The sequence below is a fragment of the Barbus barbus genome, assembly GCF_936440315.1.
Source record: "Barbus barbus genome assembly, chromosome: 16".
NCBI classification, from domain to species: Eukaryota; Metazoa; Chordata; class Actinopteri; order Cypriniformes; family Cyprinidae; genus Barbus; species Barbus barbus.
Genome location: NC_136744.1, coordinates 9401713 through 9421287, shown reverse-complemented (window position 1 = coordinate 9421287; position 19575 = coordinate 9401713). Strand labels below are relative to the sequence as shown.

At 38.6% G+C, this 19575-nt stretch overlaps 1 protein-coding gene across 2 annotated transcripts in view; it reads right to left on the bottom strand.

Moving 5' to 3' along the window:
• LOC306882848 (disks large homolog 5-like) overlaps window positions 1-19575 on the bottom strand; it is a 76973-nt gene that overhangs the window by 8967 nt on the left and 48431 nt on the right. For both annotated transcript variants that reach the window (XM_079437802.1, XM_079437803.1), the window contains exons 17-25: window positions 19025-19145; window positions 12579-12723; window positions 12021-12145; window positions 11828-11917; window positions 8470-8638; window positions 2744-2906; window positions 1918-2051; window positions 1661-1825; window positions 1158-1341 (exon numbers count right to left, since the gene is read on the bottom strand). In XM_079437802.1, the coding sequence (XP_079293928.1) occupies window positions 1158-1341; window positions 1661-1825; window positions 1918-2051; window positions 2744-2906; window positions 8470-8638; window positions 11828-11917; window positions 12021-12145; window positions 12579-12723; window positions 19025-19145 (1296 nt within the window). The remainder of the gene's footprint in view (window positions 1-1157; window positions 1342-1660; window positions 1826-1917; window positions 2052-2743; window positions 2907-8469; window positions 8639-11827; window positions 11918-12020; window positions 12146-12578; window positions 12724-19024; window positions 19146-19575) is intronic.

The following is a 19575-nucleotide window of genomic DNA, read 5'->3' as shown; positions in this document are numbered from 1 at the left end:
TGCTCTGTAGGCAAACTGCAGGGGGTCCTGTAAGGGTCCAGTGATGTCCTTCAGATAAGCCAAAACATTTTAACACTGGTTAAAAAAAAAAAATCAATTTTAAGGGTTCCTGATCGATTTCCATTCCATATATAATAAACTTGTAGCGAAACACAATGACTTCTTTGCTTTGTCTTAGTGAAGCAAATAAGTGCTGTTGCCATGGCTGACACAGGTCTGAATATATCCATGCCAGGAATGGGATATTACCAATTTCACAACAAGCTTCAGAAAGCAAAAAATGTGATCAATAAAAAACATTGTTAGGAATGCATAGTGACATTTGAATTAGAGGAGAACAAAACATGCAGTGAATGAGGTTGCAGCGGGGCAGGAAGGAGTCCTAAAACCAAGTGAGCAATTTTTTTTTCCCCTTTTGGTTCAAATAGGTTTTTTTTTATTATCTCAAAGTCAATAGGTGTTTTGGTTAAATGCCTGAAATAAGGTCTGAAAAATTTTTTTTTTTACATTTTATCCTACAACTTAAAATACATCAGTAATACCCCACTTTCATTGAAAAAGGTGGTTATGGATTTTAAACAAAGACTAAAAGAGTTATCGGAAGCTTAAGTGATGGTGACATTGAAACTGATCTTAGTGTAGTTTAATTTATAGCCTAACTTCGCTTACTTCTGGTGACTGTATCTAGGCTTTAAATTCATAAAGGTTTTGTTCATTATTGAATCATATTGTTGAAGATTATCTTGATTAACAAAATGTGCAGGAATCATAACTTTTTTTGGTCACAGAGCTTACTTTCTGCAATAATCCAAAAATTCCAGTTGGCTTTTTGTCAAAGAAACCAGGGTGAAATGCGTCATCACTGCAGCACTATATAGAGTAGACAACCAAATCATAATATTCAGCTTAAGTTAAAAGTCTAACTGCACCAGTGCCAATGTTAAGATGCTTCTGGAAACCTGTTTGTCTTGATTGTAACAGTTACATTTTACAATTTAAAGTGTATTTGTCTTTTCAGGTCAGTGCAAAACATATAACACTCAAAAAAAGAAATTATAATAATTATTTTGTGTCTTACAAAGAACTTCTGTCTTACCATTGCTGTTCACAGTAGTTCCCTAAAAGCACTACACAGAAAGAGCAGTAGCTCCATTTACCTCAAGTATCATGTCCCCAGGCACAAGACCATCCACTCCTCTGGCAGGACTGTCCTCTTCCAGCCTCTCCACAAAGATCCCTCGCAGGTTTCCTCCACACAGCTGAATGCCCAGCTCCCCCTGAGTCTTCCTCACCATTACCAAGCGAGGCTCTGGAACATTCTTGGAACTCTCAGAAGACATCCTGACATACAAGAGCAGAAACAGGCTGGTCACCCAAAGTCATGGATTTCGTGTTGTGTGACCGAGGCCCACCATATATTTTTATTCTTTCTCGAAAATCTGTTTCATTTAGATTTTCATCACAATATGGAAGAAAAGATGTCACCATTTCCTAAAACAGTGAATCCACCTCTGTGCGACAGAGTTGCTGTCATTGTAGAGCATTCCAAATCTGTCATTTATGTGATAATATTAAGTCAGAATGCGGTCTTAAAATGCATCTGCTGAAGCATCTGCTATCTAGACAGTAGACAGCAAGGCTGTGTGTATTTGTGCAGTACCTGATGAAGCTGTTGGGACTGGTGGTGGGTGTCGTCTGCTTGGAGGACGGGGTGAGCGTGCCTTCATCTTGTTCACTCAGGGAGTCTATGGTGGAGTGGTTATCTGGAGTGGCGGCTCCACTGCCCTGCGGGGTGGACTGAGTGCTCACTGGTTCCAAGCGGGAACTATGGAACAACAAGGCCAAGAATAAACCACCCCCGCTTTGAGATCAAATCTACATTAACCTGAGCTAAATGAAATGGAAATAGGGCTGTACCTGCAGCGAGAGTGGTTGCCGAGCTGATACATGTGTGGGTTGTACTGGGCCATGATCGTGATGGTGTCACACTGCTGGCCAATGATGAGCCGCGCTTGTTGCTCGGTGGCATTGCGCAGGTTTATCCCATTGTACTGAGGGAAAGAAACAAAAATCGATTTGAGTTGCATGATACATTTTAGTAGTTGGCATGGCATACATCTTTACTGATCGTAAAATAATTTATATATATGTGTGTGTATATATTTGCTGTCCAGCTAAATTATAAAAATATTACTAAATATAAGACTGCATACAAAAAAAGTAAATGAAAAAAAAAAAAAAAATATATATATATATATCTATATATATCTTTTTTTTATACACACACAAGTGCAGAAAGTTGAATAAGACTCAAATAAAAAAAATTAGTGCAACAAAATATAATAACAAATATGAATAAATTATGCATAAAATTACTTAAAACTGCATATTTGCATAAAATTACATATAACAGCATAAACAAATTAAAAACTAAAATAAAACTGAATCAAATAAAATTGCACCAAATTCAAATAGAATGCATATGTACTGGGTGTGATAGTCCTTGATATGAAGCGTGAAATATTAAAACAATGCAGACAGAAACACTATTTAACTATATTGCTCTCTTTAAGTGGGCTGTATTTAAAAAAAAAATATATATATATATAAATCTCATGAATTTAAATTTGCCCTAAAAATGCAAATAAGTAAAAAAAAAAAAAAAAAAAGTTAAGTCATTGGCAAACCTTTTTTCATCTTTTCCCTCAAAGCCCATTTGCGTTATTGATGTGCTAAAGCTAACCTCCAGTAGCTGGTCTCCATACTCCAGCCCAGCCTGGTGTGCGATGCTGCCCCCGGTCACCTTGGAGACAAAGATTCCTCCATTCTCTCCACTCACGATGGAGATGCCGAGAGGCTCCGCCCCTTTGTGCACGATTACATTCCGCGGCTCCTCCAAGTACGGCCTGCCAGAACGATAAATGTGGGTGAGTTTCAAGATCAGAGATAATCAACAGCTGAGACAGAAGTTGGTCTGCAGGGCTTTAACCAGGGTAGATGCTGAAATACTGCGACAGAGGAGAACCATGCAGGTGGGTGTACAGCAAGAGACATTTACTGAACTGGCAGTTTGGAGGACTAACTGCCACAAAGGCACACGAACAGGGTAGAAAGCGGAGGGAGTGTGCATACAGGACTTCAATAAAAGATCCAGAAGGTTATACATTTATTCTCCTAACCTAAATACGCATGTAAATATACCTGATTTACTACCCAAACAAGTAAAATCATGCTTTAATGAAACAGCTCCAAGTCCAGATAAAACATCAACACTTCACTGACAAGTAAACCACCTTTCAAAAAATACCTCTGTATTCCCGAGTAAAGAAATTATTCCATTACACCAATCATTTCACACATGGCAATCATTCCTTATAGCAGCTTTAACCTCCCTTTAGCATTTGTGATTGACTGATTGAGGAAAATCTGGATCTTTTCAGGATGAGAGCAGCCAAACTGACATGCAAATCATAAATGTCTCTCCAAAATCTTAAGCACTTCAGTACACATTTACTCCAAAAACAAACTAAACCTGCTCTGTACAAATTTAACATTCATGGGGAATCTCTTGCTGAGCAGGTTAATCAAAAAAGTAAATTAGAAGCAGCGGGGAAAAATTACCCAATAACACCAATTAAACTCCAGTTAAAGGAAAATGTAGACAGAGATTTATAAAAAACCTGATCCCCTCCATGTAATCATATTAAAGGTGTAATTCACACAAAAATGAAAATTGTTATATTTACTCACCCTCATGTCATTCAAAACATGTATGATGTTCGTTCATCCTTAAAACACAATGAAAAACATTTTTTATGAAAAGTGAGAGATTTCTGTCCCTCCATTGAAAATCCATTCCACCAAAATGGTTAAGCTTCAAAATGTACACAAAGAGATTGTATAAGTAATTTATGAACAGAATGGTTTAATCAAAATGTTGGTAGAGACATGGTCACTTCATACGATGAACAAGATTCAAGATTTTTATTTGTCTCTCACACAATTATACAGAGTATAACCAGCAGTGAAATGTAAGTCAGGTCCGCTCCAAGGACAGTGCAATTGTATAGAATACAATTATTAAGAAAAATAATAAAATAAAAGATAAAAAAAATATCAATATAAATGTGCAGGTCAGTATGTTGTTGACATAAATAGTAGTATAACAGGAATGTGCAAAAGAATGTGCAAAAAAGTTGTCCAGGGTATTTAAATAGCAGCAATATGAGGTAGAGAAAAATTATGAATAGCTATTGATATAGTGATATTTACATGGAGTCAAGTGATGTTATGACACAGAGTATGCGTTTAGGAGCCTGATGGCCTGGGGGAAGAAGCTCCTCCTAAGTCTCTCAGTTTTTGCCATCAGGCTACGGAAGCGCTTACCAGATGGAAGCAAAGTGAATAGTCGGTTACCAGGGTGATTAGAGTCCTTGATGATTTTGACAGCTCTATTTTTGCAGTGTTTGAGGTAGATGTCCTGCAGAGAGGGGAGAGCAGACCCCGAGATGCGCTCAGCTAAGCGCACAACTCTCTGTAGTGCTTTGCAGTCCTGATTGGAGCTGTTTCCATACCACACTGAGATGCACTGAGTCAATACACTTTCTATGGTCCCTGAATAGAAAGTTTTCAGGATTGCTGGTGAGACCCTGAATTTCCTCAGCTGTCGCAGATGGTACAGTCTTTGCCTGGCTTTCTTAACCTGTGTTTGGATGTGTGTAGTCCAAGTCAGGTTCTCGGAGATGTTTACACCGAGGTACTTGAAGCTACTCACCCTCTCCACAGGGGTCCCACTGATCATAAGAGGAGTGTAGGGCTGCTGCTGTCCCTTCCTAAAGTCCATGATCAGCTTCTTTGTCAAATGTATCATATTCTGGTTATAGAAATCACATTCAAAAGTATGCTTTGCAAGAGCTTGTAAAGTTCGGACCTCTGACTGAACAGATAACAACGATTCATTAGTGGGGTGGAGAAACAAAGCTATACCCCAAGCAAGGACAGTATCTAATTGGTCAAGACGTACAGATGGGACGGACTGAAAGCAGAGTTTAAAAACTCAGGACACCATCAAACTTCCTCTTACTCCTCTTACTCGTCTTCGTAAAAATGATCTCTTAGTCACTCTCTCTACTCTTCTTCACTTTTGGAACTACCGCAATGGAAAGAAAACCAACCTAGTCTCGTTACATCCTTTTAATTTTATTCTTTTACTTTAGTTTCTTTTCTTTCCGTGGAGTTTCGTGTTCTAATGTAAGTTTGCTGCAAAGTCCAGCTCCGACGGCACTCGCTTCAAACTTCAACCAGACCAACTTCGCATCCTCAGCCAACGCCCAAGACCTCACTTCAAAGACTACTGAACTCTCAACCAATCAGACACTTCGGGGAATCCCCTGTCTGCAACGACACCCCCGTAACACAGGCAAAGCAAGCAAGTACACCTCCAGGTTCTAACTGAATCAGGTGCATTTAATACCAATTTTAGCCTCATTGAGAAACTCAAAGCGAGGGTTAAATAAGTGATTGATGGTTGTTCAGGTCTATGCAATTGAACATATTGCTGTAAACTTGGGATTTCACATTTCCATTTTCTTAAACTCATCCTTTCCTCACTTTCTCTCTTTCTGCAACGTGTGAATGTGGGAATGCTTGTGTATATGTGTAATAAAATCAGATTTATATTGAAAAGAGAAGTATCTTGTGTTTTGTGCTCACAAGTTAATGTCTTAATCTGCCGATTTTGTTACTGTGCTAGTTAATAGTGTTTTCACTATATTTTGGATTTTAATATACAGTGCAGAGTTTGTTATACGGCTCGTTCAGTGAATCGCTGTAACAGTGATTCTGTTCAAATCCCTATAAAATCATAAATTATTATTTTTGAGCTAAATTAAACTATTTCTTTAAATTACATATTAATATTACTTTTATTACGTTACAATAGTGTTGAAAGCTGAGCTATAGTCAATGAATAGCAGCCTTACATAATTCCCATTGTTGCTGTCCAAGTGTGTGAGGGAAGAGTGGAGGACGTGAGGGATGGCATCGTCTGTAGATCTGTTTGGGCGATAGGCAAACTGAAGAGGGTCCAAAGTATCAGGGATGGAGGAGCAAATGTGGCTCTTTACAAGTCTCTCAAAAACCTTCATGACTATAGATGTGAGAGCAACTGGGCGATAGTCATTCAGGCAAGAGGGTTTATTGTTCTTAGGCACAGGGATTATTACGGATTTTTTAAATGAGGTGGGAACCACGGAGGTAGCAAGGGACTCATTAAAGATAGACGTGAACAAACCAGCGAGCTGATCACTGCAGGACCTCAGAACACGGCCGGTTATCCCATCAGGTCCGGCTGCTTTCCTGACGTTCACTTTCTTTAGCGCCCTCCGAACCTCATCCTCCGACACGGTGATTACAGGATTACAGGATCATCGCTGCTCTGCCTGCTGCTTCCTGCTTCCACATCCGTCGAGAGTCATTGAGCTGGAAATGAGACTCAATTCTCTCTCTGTATCGGTGTTTAGCGGCTCTTACTGCGCGTCGGAGAGCATAGCACGATGTTTTGTACTCGCTCGTATTCCCGGTCAGAAGAGCCTCATTGTAAGCAGCAGTGCGTGTGTTACCCGCAGCACGGATAGTTCTGTCCACCCACGGTTTCTGGTTGGAGAATGTCCTTATCGTTATTGTTTCTGTAGCTTGCTCGGTTAGCGTGTTTACAAAGCTTAATGCTACATCCGTGAACTCGCTGACGTCAGAAGAACTCACCCGGAACATGTCCCAGTCGACGTCATCAAGAGCCGCCTGCAGCATATCTTCTGAGTGGGATTCAATTTGGATGTTTTTTCCACTTATAAACACTGATCAACACACCTACATTGAGCACATCAAATATAGTAAACAGAAGGTCAACCGCACTTGACATGTGAGAGCCAATGAGTTTTGTTCTTGTGTGTTGGTTGGCACTTTACTCTATGCATGTTGATTAAAGGGTTACTCCACCCCAAAATGAACATTTTGTCATTAATCACTTACCCCCATGTCGTGACGAACTGTTGAATAAAGTATTTTTTTTCTTTTTCTTTGCATACAAAAAGTATTCTCGTAGCTTCATAATGTTAACGGTTGAACCACTGATGGCAGATGGACTATTCTGACAATGTTTTTTATACTTTTCTGGGCCTTGACAGTGTTAATTGTTTGGCAGTCAATGGGACAGTCACAAGCCTCCCGCTTTTCATCCAAAATATCTCAATTTGTGTTCCGAAGACGAACAAAGCATTTTGGAACGACATGGGGGTAAGTGATTAATGACAAAATGCATTAGTACTTATAAAGCACATATTCTGCATGACCATATTCTACATCCCTAATCCTACCCAATACCTAAACTTAACAACTACCTTACTAATTATTAATAAGCAGCATATTAGGAGTTTATTGAGAAATGCCATAGTTAATGATTTGTTAATAGCGAGAATTAATGTGTGATCATCGCTTTATATCTCATGTAAAGCAATCATGTCTGTTTCGAAGACTTGGAATAAACTTTGATTCACACAGATTACTTTTCTCTCTACGTATCAAAGTTTTTTTCAATGGATGGATAGAAATTTCTACGGTTTCATTAAAAATATCCTCATTTGTCTTGATTTGGAATGACATGAAGGGGAGTAATTGAGGACAATTTACATTTTTGAGTAAGCTAAATGAAATGAAACAAACTAACAAGGGGCTAGCAAAACAACATGTTTTCACGGTCTTTGGTTTGCCTGAACAACTAGTTGACAAATCAGTCATGAGTCATCATGAACGGCCATTCACAACCATTTTACTTTGGTAACGCGGCATTTCCATGTGGTAAATATATTTCTCGTAGCCTGGGCTGTTGCTAACACAACACAGAGAAGCAGGGATTTCTACAGCAACCACTTGGAGCAAACAAGTATGTTTGTCAGGCATTCCCTGTGCGTAACTGGCAGGGAACAAACCTCAAGCTTCTGAGAGAGGAGAACCTAGGCCTAGCAGCCAGAGGGATTCTCAGAAAGGATCTGTTACGGTACAGAGATCTGAAAGATTCAGAGGAGCAAAGAAGAGAGGAGAAAAACAGATTGTGAAAGAGAGAGACACACAAGGGACTCTGGAGGAAGACAAATATGTAGAGAAGAATTATAATAAATACATAAGAACAACTGGAATGAATGAGTGACCTAGTTTACAAAACTCCACTCAAAGTCGATCTGAATTTTATATGATGGTGCAGATTAAAATAAGTTGAGCGACGGTGACGATATGAACGACTGATCCTTCAACATACATTATTTTATATTCACACACAGTCCAATTATTGGAGTCAGATAAAGGGCTTCTGAGCTGTATGTGGATAAGAGCTAGCTGTTGCTTGGCAACCTGATGAAGGGGCTTGGGGGGGGGGATATGCGCAACATATGCGTACCCGAGGCAATGCAAGTGTACCTGTCTTTTCTCCGCTCTCCCGTGGGTACGGGGCTGACGGAGATCCTGGGCAGGGTGGAGACGGAGCTCTGAGACTGGCTGGAGGCGAATGAGGACGTCTCCAGATTGAGAGGAGACAGGGGTGGCGTGATGAGACTGGGACTGCTGCATTCTGAATGAGACAGGGACCCTGATGAACAACACAGAAACAGCAGTCAGTATGGGGTCTAGACTGACAATAATGCAACAATTTCATAATTTTGACAACAATCCATATAAACCTCTATATTTATGCATTTGCCATCATGGCCAATTAGACTGAAAAATGTTTACTGCAAGTAATACAGAGCAAAAATGTATTTAAAAATAATGTTCAATATAATAAATAGTAAAAAAACAACAACATTTACTGATGAACACTACAATTTAAAAATTTTGGGGTTGGTAGGATTTTTTTAAATTAAATTAATACAGTAATGCCATTTATTATCAGATTTTTATTTCAAATACATGCTGTTCGTTTGAACTTTCTATTTTGTCCCAAATCTTGAAAATACAATCTCAGTTCCCACAAAAATATAGAGTAACATAACTGTTTTTGACATTGATAACAATAAGAAACGCTTCTTAAGTAGCACTTATTAGTGTATTAGAATGACTTCTGAAGGATCGTGATACTGAAGACTGGAGCAATGATGCTGGAAATTCTTCTCTGCATCACAGGAAAAAATTTAATTTTAAAATGTAATAATATTTCACAATATTACTGTTTTAACTGTTTTTTGGTCAAATAAGTGCAGCCTTGGTGAACATAAGAGACTTTTTTCAAAACCATAAAAAAATAAATAAAACTTTTTCTTTCTGTTTTTTAAAGTATCGACCCCAAACTTTTGAATGATCATGAAAATTTTGCTACTGAAGTTTAGATCAGAAATACTACTGAAAGACCTCAGTCTTCACATTCTCATACAAGTCATGAAATAAGTGCAAAAAAATTCATTAAATGGCACAGTGTATAGCTTAATGGCTAAATAAAACATTAAAATCATCAAGATTTTCACAATGCTGATATTTGTTCATTTTAATTCACAAAAAAAACTGATCACTAAAATACTATGAATACACATTATATTGATCTGTTCTAGTACAAAAGAAAACTTTGGGGAAAAGAACTGTTATTTCCACTACTTTGTATATATTTGAAGCTGACAGTAAATGGATACTTCAATTTTATGTATGTGTAGGATATCAGAGACTGAATCAGACAATTTTAAGATGCATCAGAACACTGAAACCTGAGGAGCTGCAATGCAGAGAGGCCTTAAGGAACAGGACGTCATAAATCTAGTTTGGAGCCAGCAACTCCTGACTTAACAAGCCTCTTTCACCAAACAACTTGCAACACTGAGGAAAAAGAAACACTTATTGATAATTCCAATTCAAGAAGGAGACTGTCAAATTTGTTGCAAGTAATCAAGACTGATGGTCACATCTAAACCTGTGATAGAAAATCACGAACTACAGACTCTCTCTTGGGCTGGTCTCCACACATAGAAGACAGTCCAAACCAACATTCCTTTGTCTAAAGAACAGGCCTTCGTTCTCCATAGAACCACATAAAGACTTTCATTTTCAATTTTAATGAAATTAATAATTTCTATGCAGAACCCCATATTGTGTTGTACCCACATATCATGTTTTAATCAAATAATATGTATGTGTTTTTAATCATTATTGAATAGCTGAGGGATTCCAATTCATGTTTAGTATCTATGAGTTTGAAAATTCATGCTGTGAATGTTTCTTCCAATCAATTCTTTGTCAAATGCATCATAGTCTTATTATGAAATCATGTTCAAAAAGGTATACTTTGCCAAAGCCTGTAAAATTCGGACCATGTGACTGATAACAAGCTGATTTATGATGTAAAGAACACACCCTAGCTAAGAAAATACAGTATCTAATTGGTCAAGACATCCAGATGGGATGTGTCCAGAAGCGAGTTTAAAACTGTTGTCCCTCCTTCTTTCCTCCTCTTTTTTGCACATTCTACATCCTTTTGCTCTCTCTATCTCTCTTCTGGCCCACGTGCCATAATGAGAACAGAACAACTTAGTCTCGTTACATCATTTTATTTTTATTATTTTACTTTAGTTTCTTTTCTTTCCGTGGAGTTTCGTGTTCTAATGTAAGTTTGCTACAAAGTCCAGCTCCGACCAGCTTCAAACTTCAACCAGAAAGAACTCCGCATCCTCAGCCAACGCCCAAAAGACGTCACTTCAAAGACTACTGAACTTCCAGCCAATCAGACACTTCGGGGAACCCCCTGTCTGCAACGAGGACACAACCCGGTTACAAGGCAAAGCACGCAAGCTACACCTCCAAATTCTAACTGAATCAGGTGCAGTTAATATAAATTTTAGCCTCATTGAGAAACTCAAAGCGAGGGTTAAATAAGTGATTGATGGTTGTTCAGGTCTATGCAATTGAACATATTGCTGTGAACTTTTTCACATTTCACATTTTCATTCTCTTAAACTCATCCTTTCCTCACTCTCTCTCTTTTGCAACGTGTGAATGTGTGAATGCTTGTGTTCATGTGTTAGATTAGTTTATGTCTTAGGTTTATATAAATAAAATCTGATTTATATTTTAAAAGAGAAGTATCTTGTGTTTTCTGCTCACAAGTTAATGCCTTAATCTGTCGATTTCGTTACTGTGCTATTTAATAGTGTTTTCACTATATTTTGGATTTTAATATCCAGTACAGAGTTTGTCATACGGCTCGTTCAGTGAATCGCCGTAACACTGATTCTGTTCAAATCCCTATAAAATCATAAATGATTCCCTTTGAGCTAAATTAAACTATTGCTTTAAATTACGTATTAATATTATATGTAATAACCTTACATATGAATCACTATTAGTTACAGAAAGAAAACCTCTTTGCCTCCGGTTATTTATTCAGGCTTCCAATATTTCAGTATACACAAATGTCAAGCTTGTTTGTGCAAAGTGTTCTCTACTTGACATGTTTTACTTGATTTAGCTTTGTCTGACATTTTAATTGCCTTTCCTGTATAGTATTGCTGCATCTGGTGGTTATTTAATTTTACATACTGCAGTATGGAAGACAACACTGGATTAAAAATTCTAAATACATTTTTTTCAGAAAGATTTAAATAACTATAAATAAATAAATTGACTACACATAAACATATAGAAGTGAAGTGACAATGTAGCATCCTACTTGAAATGTTTATTGAAGTATGACGCCTACAGTCTATACTACATATTATGTAGAAAGGAGTGTTAATTTTCCAATTCAACCATAACCAAGATCATTTCAGATATGCTGGATCCATGAGAGGAGGCTCACCTCTTTCTGATCCCAGCATTGAGCGAGGATAGCGCGGCGTGGAGGGAATCTTTATCCTTTCAGTGCGATACTGCAAATTATTTGATGAATCTTCAGGAAACAAAAGGGAGAAGGTGAAGAGAAATAAACACAGATTATTTAAACTCAATGTGAGGAGATCAGATGATATACAAGATCAAAGATAGCGACTGACCGAGTCTAGCGCTGGATGGCAGGGAGTTGGTGCCGTGTGAGGCCCGGCTGCTACGGGATGAGTCAGAGTAGTCTGTGGAGCATTTCTGGCTCAGGTCCAGACTCAGATGCCCTTGATGCTGAGGACTGAGATGGAGAACAGAAAACATACCAGATCAGCAAACACTCATAATGGGGTGAAGGAACAATTCTTCTCCTGACAAAGTAAATAATTATCCTGTTTATGACCAACAATGTCTACTTGTACTTAGCACAACATAATAAAAAGTTTGGTGATATCATTAACTGCAATAACTCATATTTAGGATGCACTTGTTCTGCATTAAAGTGATACCTTCCAGGGTCAAAAATGAACAGGGGCTTGGGGCAAAAATGGCACTAAAATCAACAAAATGACCCCAAATTCAAGACTGGCCTCTGCACTATTAAATTGATATTGCCACAGAGTTGCCATATTTGATGGAGGTACAGTCTTCAGTGGAATTCCAGTAGATGTTATTTTGTGTGTGTGTGCGCGTGCATGTGTAAGCATTGGTTATCTCAGTGTGAACTGTGGTACCTGGGGTGTGTGTGCTGCTGATTGATCTGGTTGGCAACAGTAGGGCAGTTGTTAGTGTGAACTCTGTGACTGCGCACCATGTAAACGGGGTTCTTCATAACGGCCGTTACCGCAGAGCAGGGGGCCAGTCCTCGATGTGCTGAGTCTGAAGTTCAAACACAACCATATAATAACCAATAAAACACTTCAATGAGAAACACACACTCCCCTTCAACTGCCCGCTGCGCTCACATCTTTCATTTCTGCCTCTATTATTGTGGCTACTGCTCTCCTCACACCATCAAGAGATGTTAGCCGAAAGTCAAAACTGCGAGTTGTGTCACAAATAGAGCATAGAATATGGCCTGAATTTTTTTTTTTTATATATATATAGCTAAGTGAAAGGCGCCAACCGTTCAGAAAATGCTGATTGTCCCCCAACTGTCCACCACTGAGCAATTTTATTTTCTATTCATTTTCTGTGTGGGTTGCAATTTTTGACACCCTGTTGCCAAAATTTGGGAGATGTGGAGTAGTTTTATTTGTGTGTGACAGCTTGTTTGTTTTTTACATTAAATAAACATCATCCTTAAAAAGACAATTTCTGAAATAAACTAATGAACAAACAAATATACAAACAAACACACATATATTATTTAAATTCAATCATTCATTCATTTAAACTAACACAGCATAATATCAAACAGGGTTTTCAAACTTAGCACAAACTTAGCACTGCCACTCAGTTTGGACTTGCTAGTTTTGGACCAAATGCTGGTTTGTACTTCATAAATCTATATTTCTCCTAAATTAAAGAAAAATATTTGCTATTAAATTAACTTGTGTAACAAGGGTGAAAGCAGTACATCAATAAAGCTCAACCAGTTTGAATAAAACATTACTTGTTTTCTTGTCATGCTGTAGAAAGTGTGAAAATTTAAGGAAGCATTTTTGAAATGAGGAAAATCATGCAGTAACAAATATGGAACAAGCCCTCAATTTTACTTGTAGCCACTTTTTATGATAAATCACATTGGACCATAGTTAAATTTTATATCTAGTATTTCCCATAACAAATGACATGGCAATTCGCTTTATTATTATTATTTTTTTAAACTACATGGGGCACCAAGTGCACCATATTGATGTCACGCTTTGGCTTTTGCCTGTGTTCAGAATCGAGTTCCACCGGTAAAGCCAGCTGCTCTGGGCGACAGATGAGCAGACGGCAGGGAAGCTCGGAAGGCAGCCATTCCGGCCAAAGCTTGAATACTCAAATCAAGTAAAAATAGACCTCATTACCACACAATCCCCATGTGAACTGCATAGTCACGTGACAGATGCATCAAGCAAAACCCACAGCGGTTTGTCCTGTTTCCACAAAAATCTACAGTCCTGACAATGTGCTTTATGTCTTGCAAAGGATTAGCCCTTATTTTAATTTAGCTTTTAGGGAATCTATTCTTAAAATTCGATATTGATATTTACATGATTAATCGATATTAATCAAAACGTCCAACTTATACCTTGTTAACGATACCTCATTAACGACTTACGTTATCTCTTAACAATTATGAGTACGTTATCTCTTAACAATTCAGTTTTATTCCCGTGACCACGATAATAACACAGAATTGATTAGGTAATTTTGAGCATAGGTAACACGATCTTTGGCAAATAGTTTAAGACTTGAAAAATCACACAGCACCAGACAAAGATTCCTTTATAAAATCAAAGTTTATTTTACTACTCTACAATACTACTAAATAACACAAAACAGAATACGTAAACACACACATTGCAATGAATTGTTTTGATCTGAAGAGAGTTTAAGGTTCTAATGCTCGTTTTCAAGAATGCTCTAACTTCAACCTGAGGGAGTCACAAGCAAGCAACTTTACTATCTTTACTCTTAAAGATGAATGCAACCAGTTTCCAGCAGCATTATGAAGAATTTTTTGATTACTTGCTTTCAGTTGAGTTTGACAGCTGATCAGGTGTTTCCGCGCGGTCTCCGAGGGAACCTCCGACTGATTGGCTGCTGATGTGTCGTCGTCTGACACGTTTCAAGGAATGCCCTTCGGTGGTTGGTTGGCTTCTTTGTGAGGTGATGACGCTCGAAGTTCTTCCTTGAGTTCCTTTCGCGTAGCTTCAGACTTTCAAGGGTTTCTACAGAAATGAAGAAATTAATTGAGTGCAGGTGAGGACACATTCGAGCTGGAGCTGGAGGCCCTGGAGAAGCAGATCCGCGACCTGGTGGAGAAGCAGGCCCAGCTGAGAGAGCGGAGAGCCGCGCTGGAAACATCCCGGGCTGATGCTCACAAGTCTGGGGTTAGCACGCTGCTAATACTCCCACCACCTCTACTCCGTGTGTTTCTCTGCACAGACCCTGTGCACCCAGGACGCGATCTTCCCAGATGTCCTTCACTCCGGCGCCGGGACGCCATGGACCCTGGGTGCACCAGCAGCGGAAGACGCGAGCCAGGCCCCGGGCGACGACCTCTCCCCCTCCGCTTCCTCCGGTCTTCGAGATCTCCACCCGGAACCGCTTCGCTCCCCTCCGCGAGACAGAATGCGACGCTGTGATCGTCGGAGACTCCATCGTCCGGCATGTCCGTGCTACGTTAGCTGAAGGTAAAGTGCATACTCACTGTTTCCCCGGTGCTCGTGTTCTCGATGTTTCTGCACAGATACCTGCAATCCTGAAGGGCGACGAGAGCAACGGTGCTGTACGCGGGGGTTAATGACACCAAGCTGCGGCAAACGGACACACTGAAGAGGGACTTCAGGAGCCTGACCGAGACGGTACGCAGCACATCGCCCGCAACGACGATCATCGTGTCAGGACCGCTTCCCACATATCGACGAGGACACGAAAGGTTCAGTAGACTTTTTGCTTTAAACGAATGGTTATTGTCATGGTGTAAAGAACAGAAACTGCTCTTTGTTAGTAATTGGAATCTTTTCTGGGAGCGTCCTAGGCTTTTCCGTGCTGATGGCCTGCACCCCAGCAGAGTCGGAGCGGAACTCCTGTCGAACAACATCTCCAGGACGCTACGCTCCATCTGACTAGTAAGCCAATTCTCAAATAACTACTATGATGACTTTTGTTCTACCCAGTTAAATGATAGAAGTACTTGCGTTGTCCAATCTATACAGACTGTGTCTGTTCCCCGAATTTGCAGATTTCCTCTCAGATCTATTAGTTAATGTTGATAAAGTGCTAATTGTCTGAGATTTTAACATTCACGTTGATAATACAAATGATGCGTTAGGACTTGCGCATTATATCGCATGGAATTGATCTTACCGATATAGACATCGTACCTCAAAGTGATGATGTTACTGATCCTTGTATCATGCATGCTGCGTATTACTGATATTAATTATATGGCTCCGCGTTATCGTCCGGGCAGAACTATTGTTCCAGCCACCAAAGACAGATTCACAAATAACCTGCCTGATTTATCTCAACTGCTCTGTGTACCCATAAATACACATGAACTAGACGAAATGACTAGCAACATGGGCACTATCTTCTCTAATACATTAGAAGCTGTTGCCCCCCTCAAATTGAAAAAGGTTAGAGAAAAACGCACTGCGCCATGGTACAACAGTTATACCCATTCTCTCAAGAAAGAAACTCGTAATCTTGAGCGCAAATGGAGAAAAACTAACCTGGAAGTTTTTAGAATTGCGTGGAAAAACAGTATGTCCAGCTATAGACAGGCTCTGAAAGCTGCCAGGGCAGAGCATATCCGCAAAATCATAGATAATAACCAAAACAATCCAAGGTTTTTATTTAGCACAGTGTCTAGATTAACAAGTAAACAGACGCCACCCGATCTAAATATTCCCTCACAGTGTAATAGTAATGACTTTATGAATTTCTTTACTGATAAAATAGATAACATCAGAAATACAATATCAAATGTAGATTCTACTGCGTCTAGTATTTCAGCTTCATTCATCACACCCAAAGAAAAACTGCAGTGCTTTACAACTATACGACAGGAATAGCTAAATAAACTTATCAGTGCATCTAAACAGTGATCTTATCAGTGCAAGAACATGTTTATTAGATCCTGTACCCACTAAACTACTGAAAAAGTTGTTACCTGTAGCAGAAGAACCGCTTCTCAATATTATTAACTCATCGTTATCTTTAGGTCATGTCCCAAAACCATTCAAGCTGGCAGTTATTAAGCATCTTATTAAGAAACCACAATTACATTATAATGAACTGGCAAATTACAGACCCATTTCAAATCTTCCGTTTATGTTAATTTTAGAAAAAGTTGTGTCTGCTCAATTGTGCTCTTTCTCGCAAAAAAAATGATCTCTATGAAGAATTTCAGTCAGGTTTCAGGCCTCACCATAGTACAGAAACTGCACTTGTTAAAATGACAAATGACTTGCTTCTTGCTTCAGACCAAGGCTGCATCTCATTGATAGTATTACTTGATCTTAGTGCTGCGTTCGACACTATAGACCATGACATACTCATAGATCAATTACAAAACTATACTGGTATTCAAGGGCAGGCTTTAAGATGGTTTAGATCCTACCTGTCCGATCGCTACCACTTTGTTCATTCAAATGGAGAGTCATCTCAATTATCACCAGTAAAGTATGGAGTACCACAAGGATCTGTCCTATATCCTCTGCTATTTTCAATATACATGTTGCCTCTTGGTAATATTATTACAAAATACGGGATTAGTTTTCATTGTTATGCTGATGATACTCAACAAGATGCTGAACTATATATCTCAACAAGACCAGATGAAACTTCCAAACTATCTAAGCTAACAGATTGTGTAAAAATGTAAAAGATTGGATGACCAATAATTTCCTCCTATTAAATTCAGATAAGACAGAGATATTACTTATTGGACCAAAAAACATTACACAGAATCTCTTGGATTACAATTTACAACTAGACGGATGCAGTCACGTCCTCTGAAGTCAAAAATCTGGGTGTTATATTAGACAGCAACTTGTCCTTTGAAATTCATATTTCCCATGTTACAAAAACAGCATTCTTCCATCTTAGAAACATTGCCAAGCTTCGAAACATGATGAAACATTTCTGATGCATAAAAGCTAGTTCATGCATTCATGACCTCTTTACTGGACTACTGTAATGCACTGCTAGCTGGTTGTTCTGCATCTTCAATAAACAAACTACAGATCCAACCTACAGTCCAAAATGCAGCGGCTAGAGTTCTTACCAGGTCAAGAAAATATGATCATATTACCCCAATTTTAGAGTCTCTTCACTGGCTACCTATTAAGTTCCGTATCATTTACAAAATATTATTACTTGCCTATAAGGCCCTAAATGGTTTAGCTCCTGCGTACCTAACTTGTCTTCTACCACGCTACAATCCAACCCGCTCCCTAAAGTCGCAAAACTCTGGACTTTCGGTAGTACCTAAGATAGCAAAGTCCGCTAAAGGAGGTAGAGCTTTTTCACATTTGGCTCCCAAACTCTGGAATAGCCTTCCTGATAACATTCGGGGTTCAGACACACTCTCTCTGTTTAAATCTAGATTAAAGACACATCTCTTTAGCCAAGCATTCACATAATGCATCTTATAATCTTGTACTGCAGTTATATCTGATCAAATGTACATTATTATTCTTTAGCTTGGGTTGAACAAATCATTTTTGCTTAGATGGAACAGCAGCTACGCTAATTATGTCTCTATTTGTTTCTCTGTTTCTGGCACAGGATTAACATCCCATGGTAACTAGGAATTACAGAAGCTTCAGTCTGGATCCAACCCTTAAATGATCTGAGATGACCAGACACCTGAGAAAAGATAATGCCAACCCCTCAGAGGACCTCAGAGGATGCCAATGCTCAGACAACATACAGAATTACCAAATTTTGCCATAAGTTGCCATATTAAGGTTCTGCAATATATAAATTTAACTTAACTTAAGTTAAATTTAATATCCTGTAGAGCTGCTTTGCAACGATTTGTATCGTAAAAGGCGCTATACAAAATAAACTTGAACTTGAAACTTGAACTTGAAATATGTCATTGCATTAAATGGGACCTAACTGACACATTTCAAGGCTCACCAAAAAGAATAGCCTTATGCTGCAGGAAAGAAATAAATGCATAAAACTGAGCCCTGTTTTTCATCCTTCCTAAGCAATAGCATGAACATTCAAAGATGAAAATTATAAATGGGTTTCATTCGGTAAATCAACAAGCTCGTTGAACCATATTCTACATGATTATCATAAATGAGCAATTCAATTATTCAGGACTGAGTTCACCATAAAATTAACTAAAACGTTAATTTTGTAGGCCACCTTGATCGGAATAAAGATGAACTGTGCTCCGCAGAGCAAATGCAGACAGGGAGAGAGTAGGAAGAGCGTTGTTAAAGAGATATATTGAAATGCACCATGGGCGAGTAGGGCTCTGATTAGGGCGGCTGTAACTCACTGGGAGGCAGGGTTCCATTATAGGCTGTAGGCACAAAACCCACGCTGTGTCTGTGAGGTCGATTAGGAGAGGAACGCAGCATCTCCCTCTGCTCCGCAAAGTCACCATCATTTGAATAACTCTGCCAAACACACACACAGTATTAGATAATGAAGCATACACTTCTATAGAAAGTTAGAATGAATGATTCTACGCATTATAGTATATCCTAACAAAAATAACTAGTTGAATGATTTTCATTCCTCAAATAATATACCGAATATTTATGTATTTCCGCTGAAATGGTTCAAAACGATCATTTTGACCAATGTATCAAGTCGATTTGAAATATTAAACATGTAGTACAGTAAAAAAATAAAGTAAATAATAATTAATTAAATAAAATATTGAAAAGAATCACGTCACAATGATTGTTACATTTTTTTTTACAAATAACAATGATATAACATCATTATACATTATACATTGCATATAATGTCATTTACATTCCTGTTCAAAAGCTGATTTTTTTAAAAAGAAAATTTCATTTCAGCGAAGATGCATTAAATAGA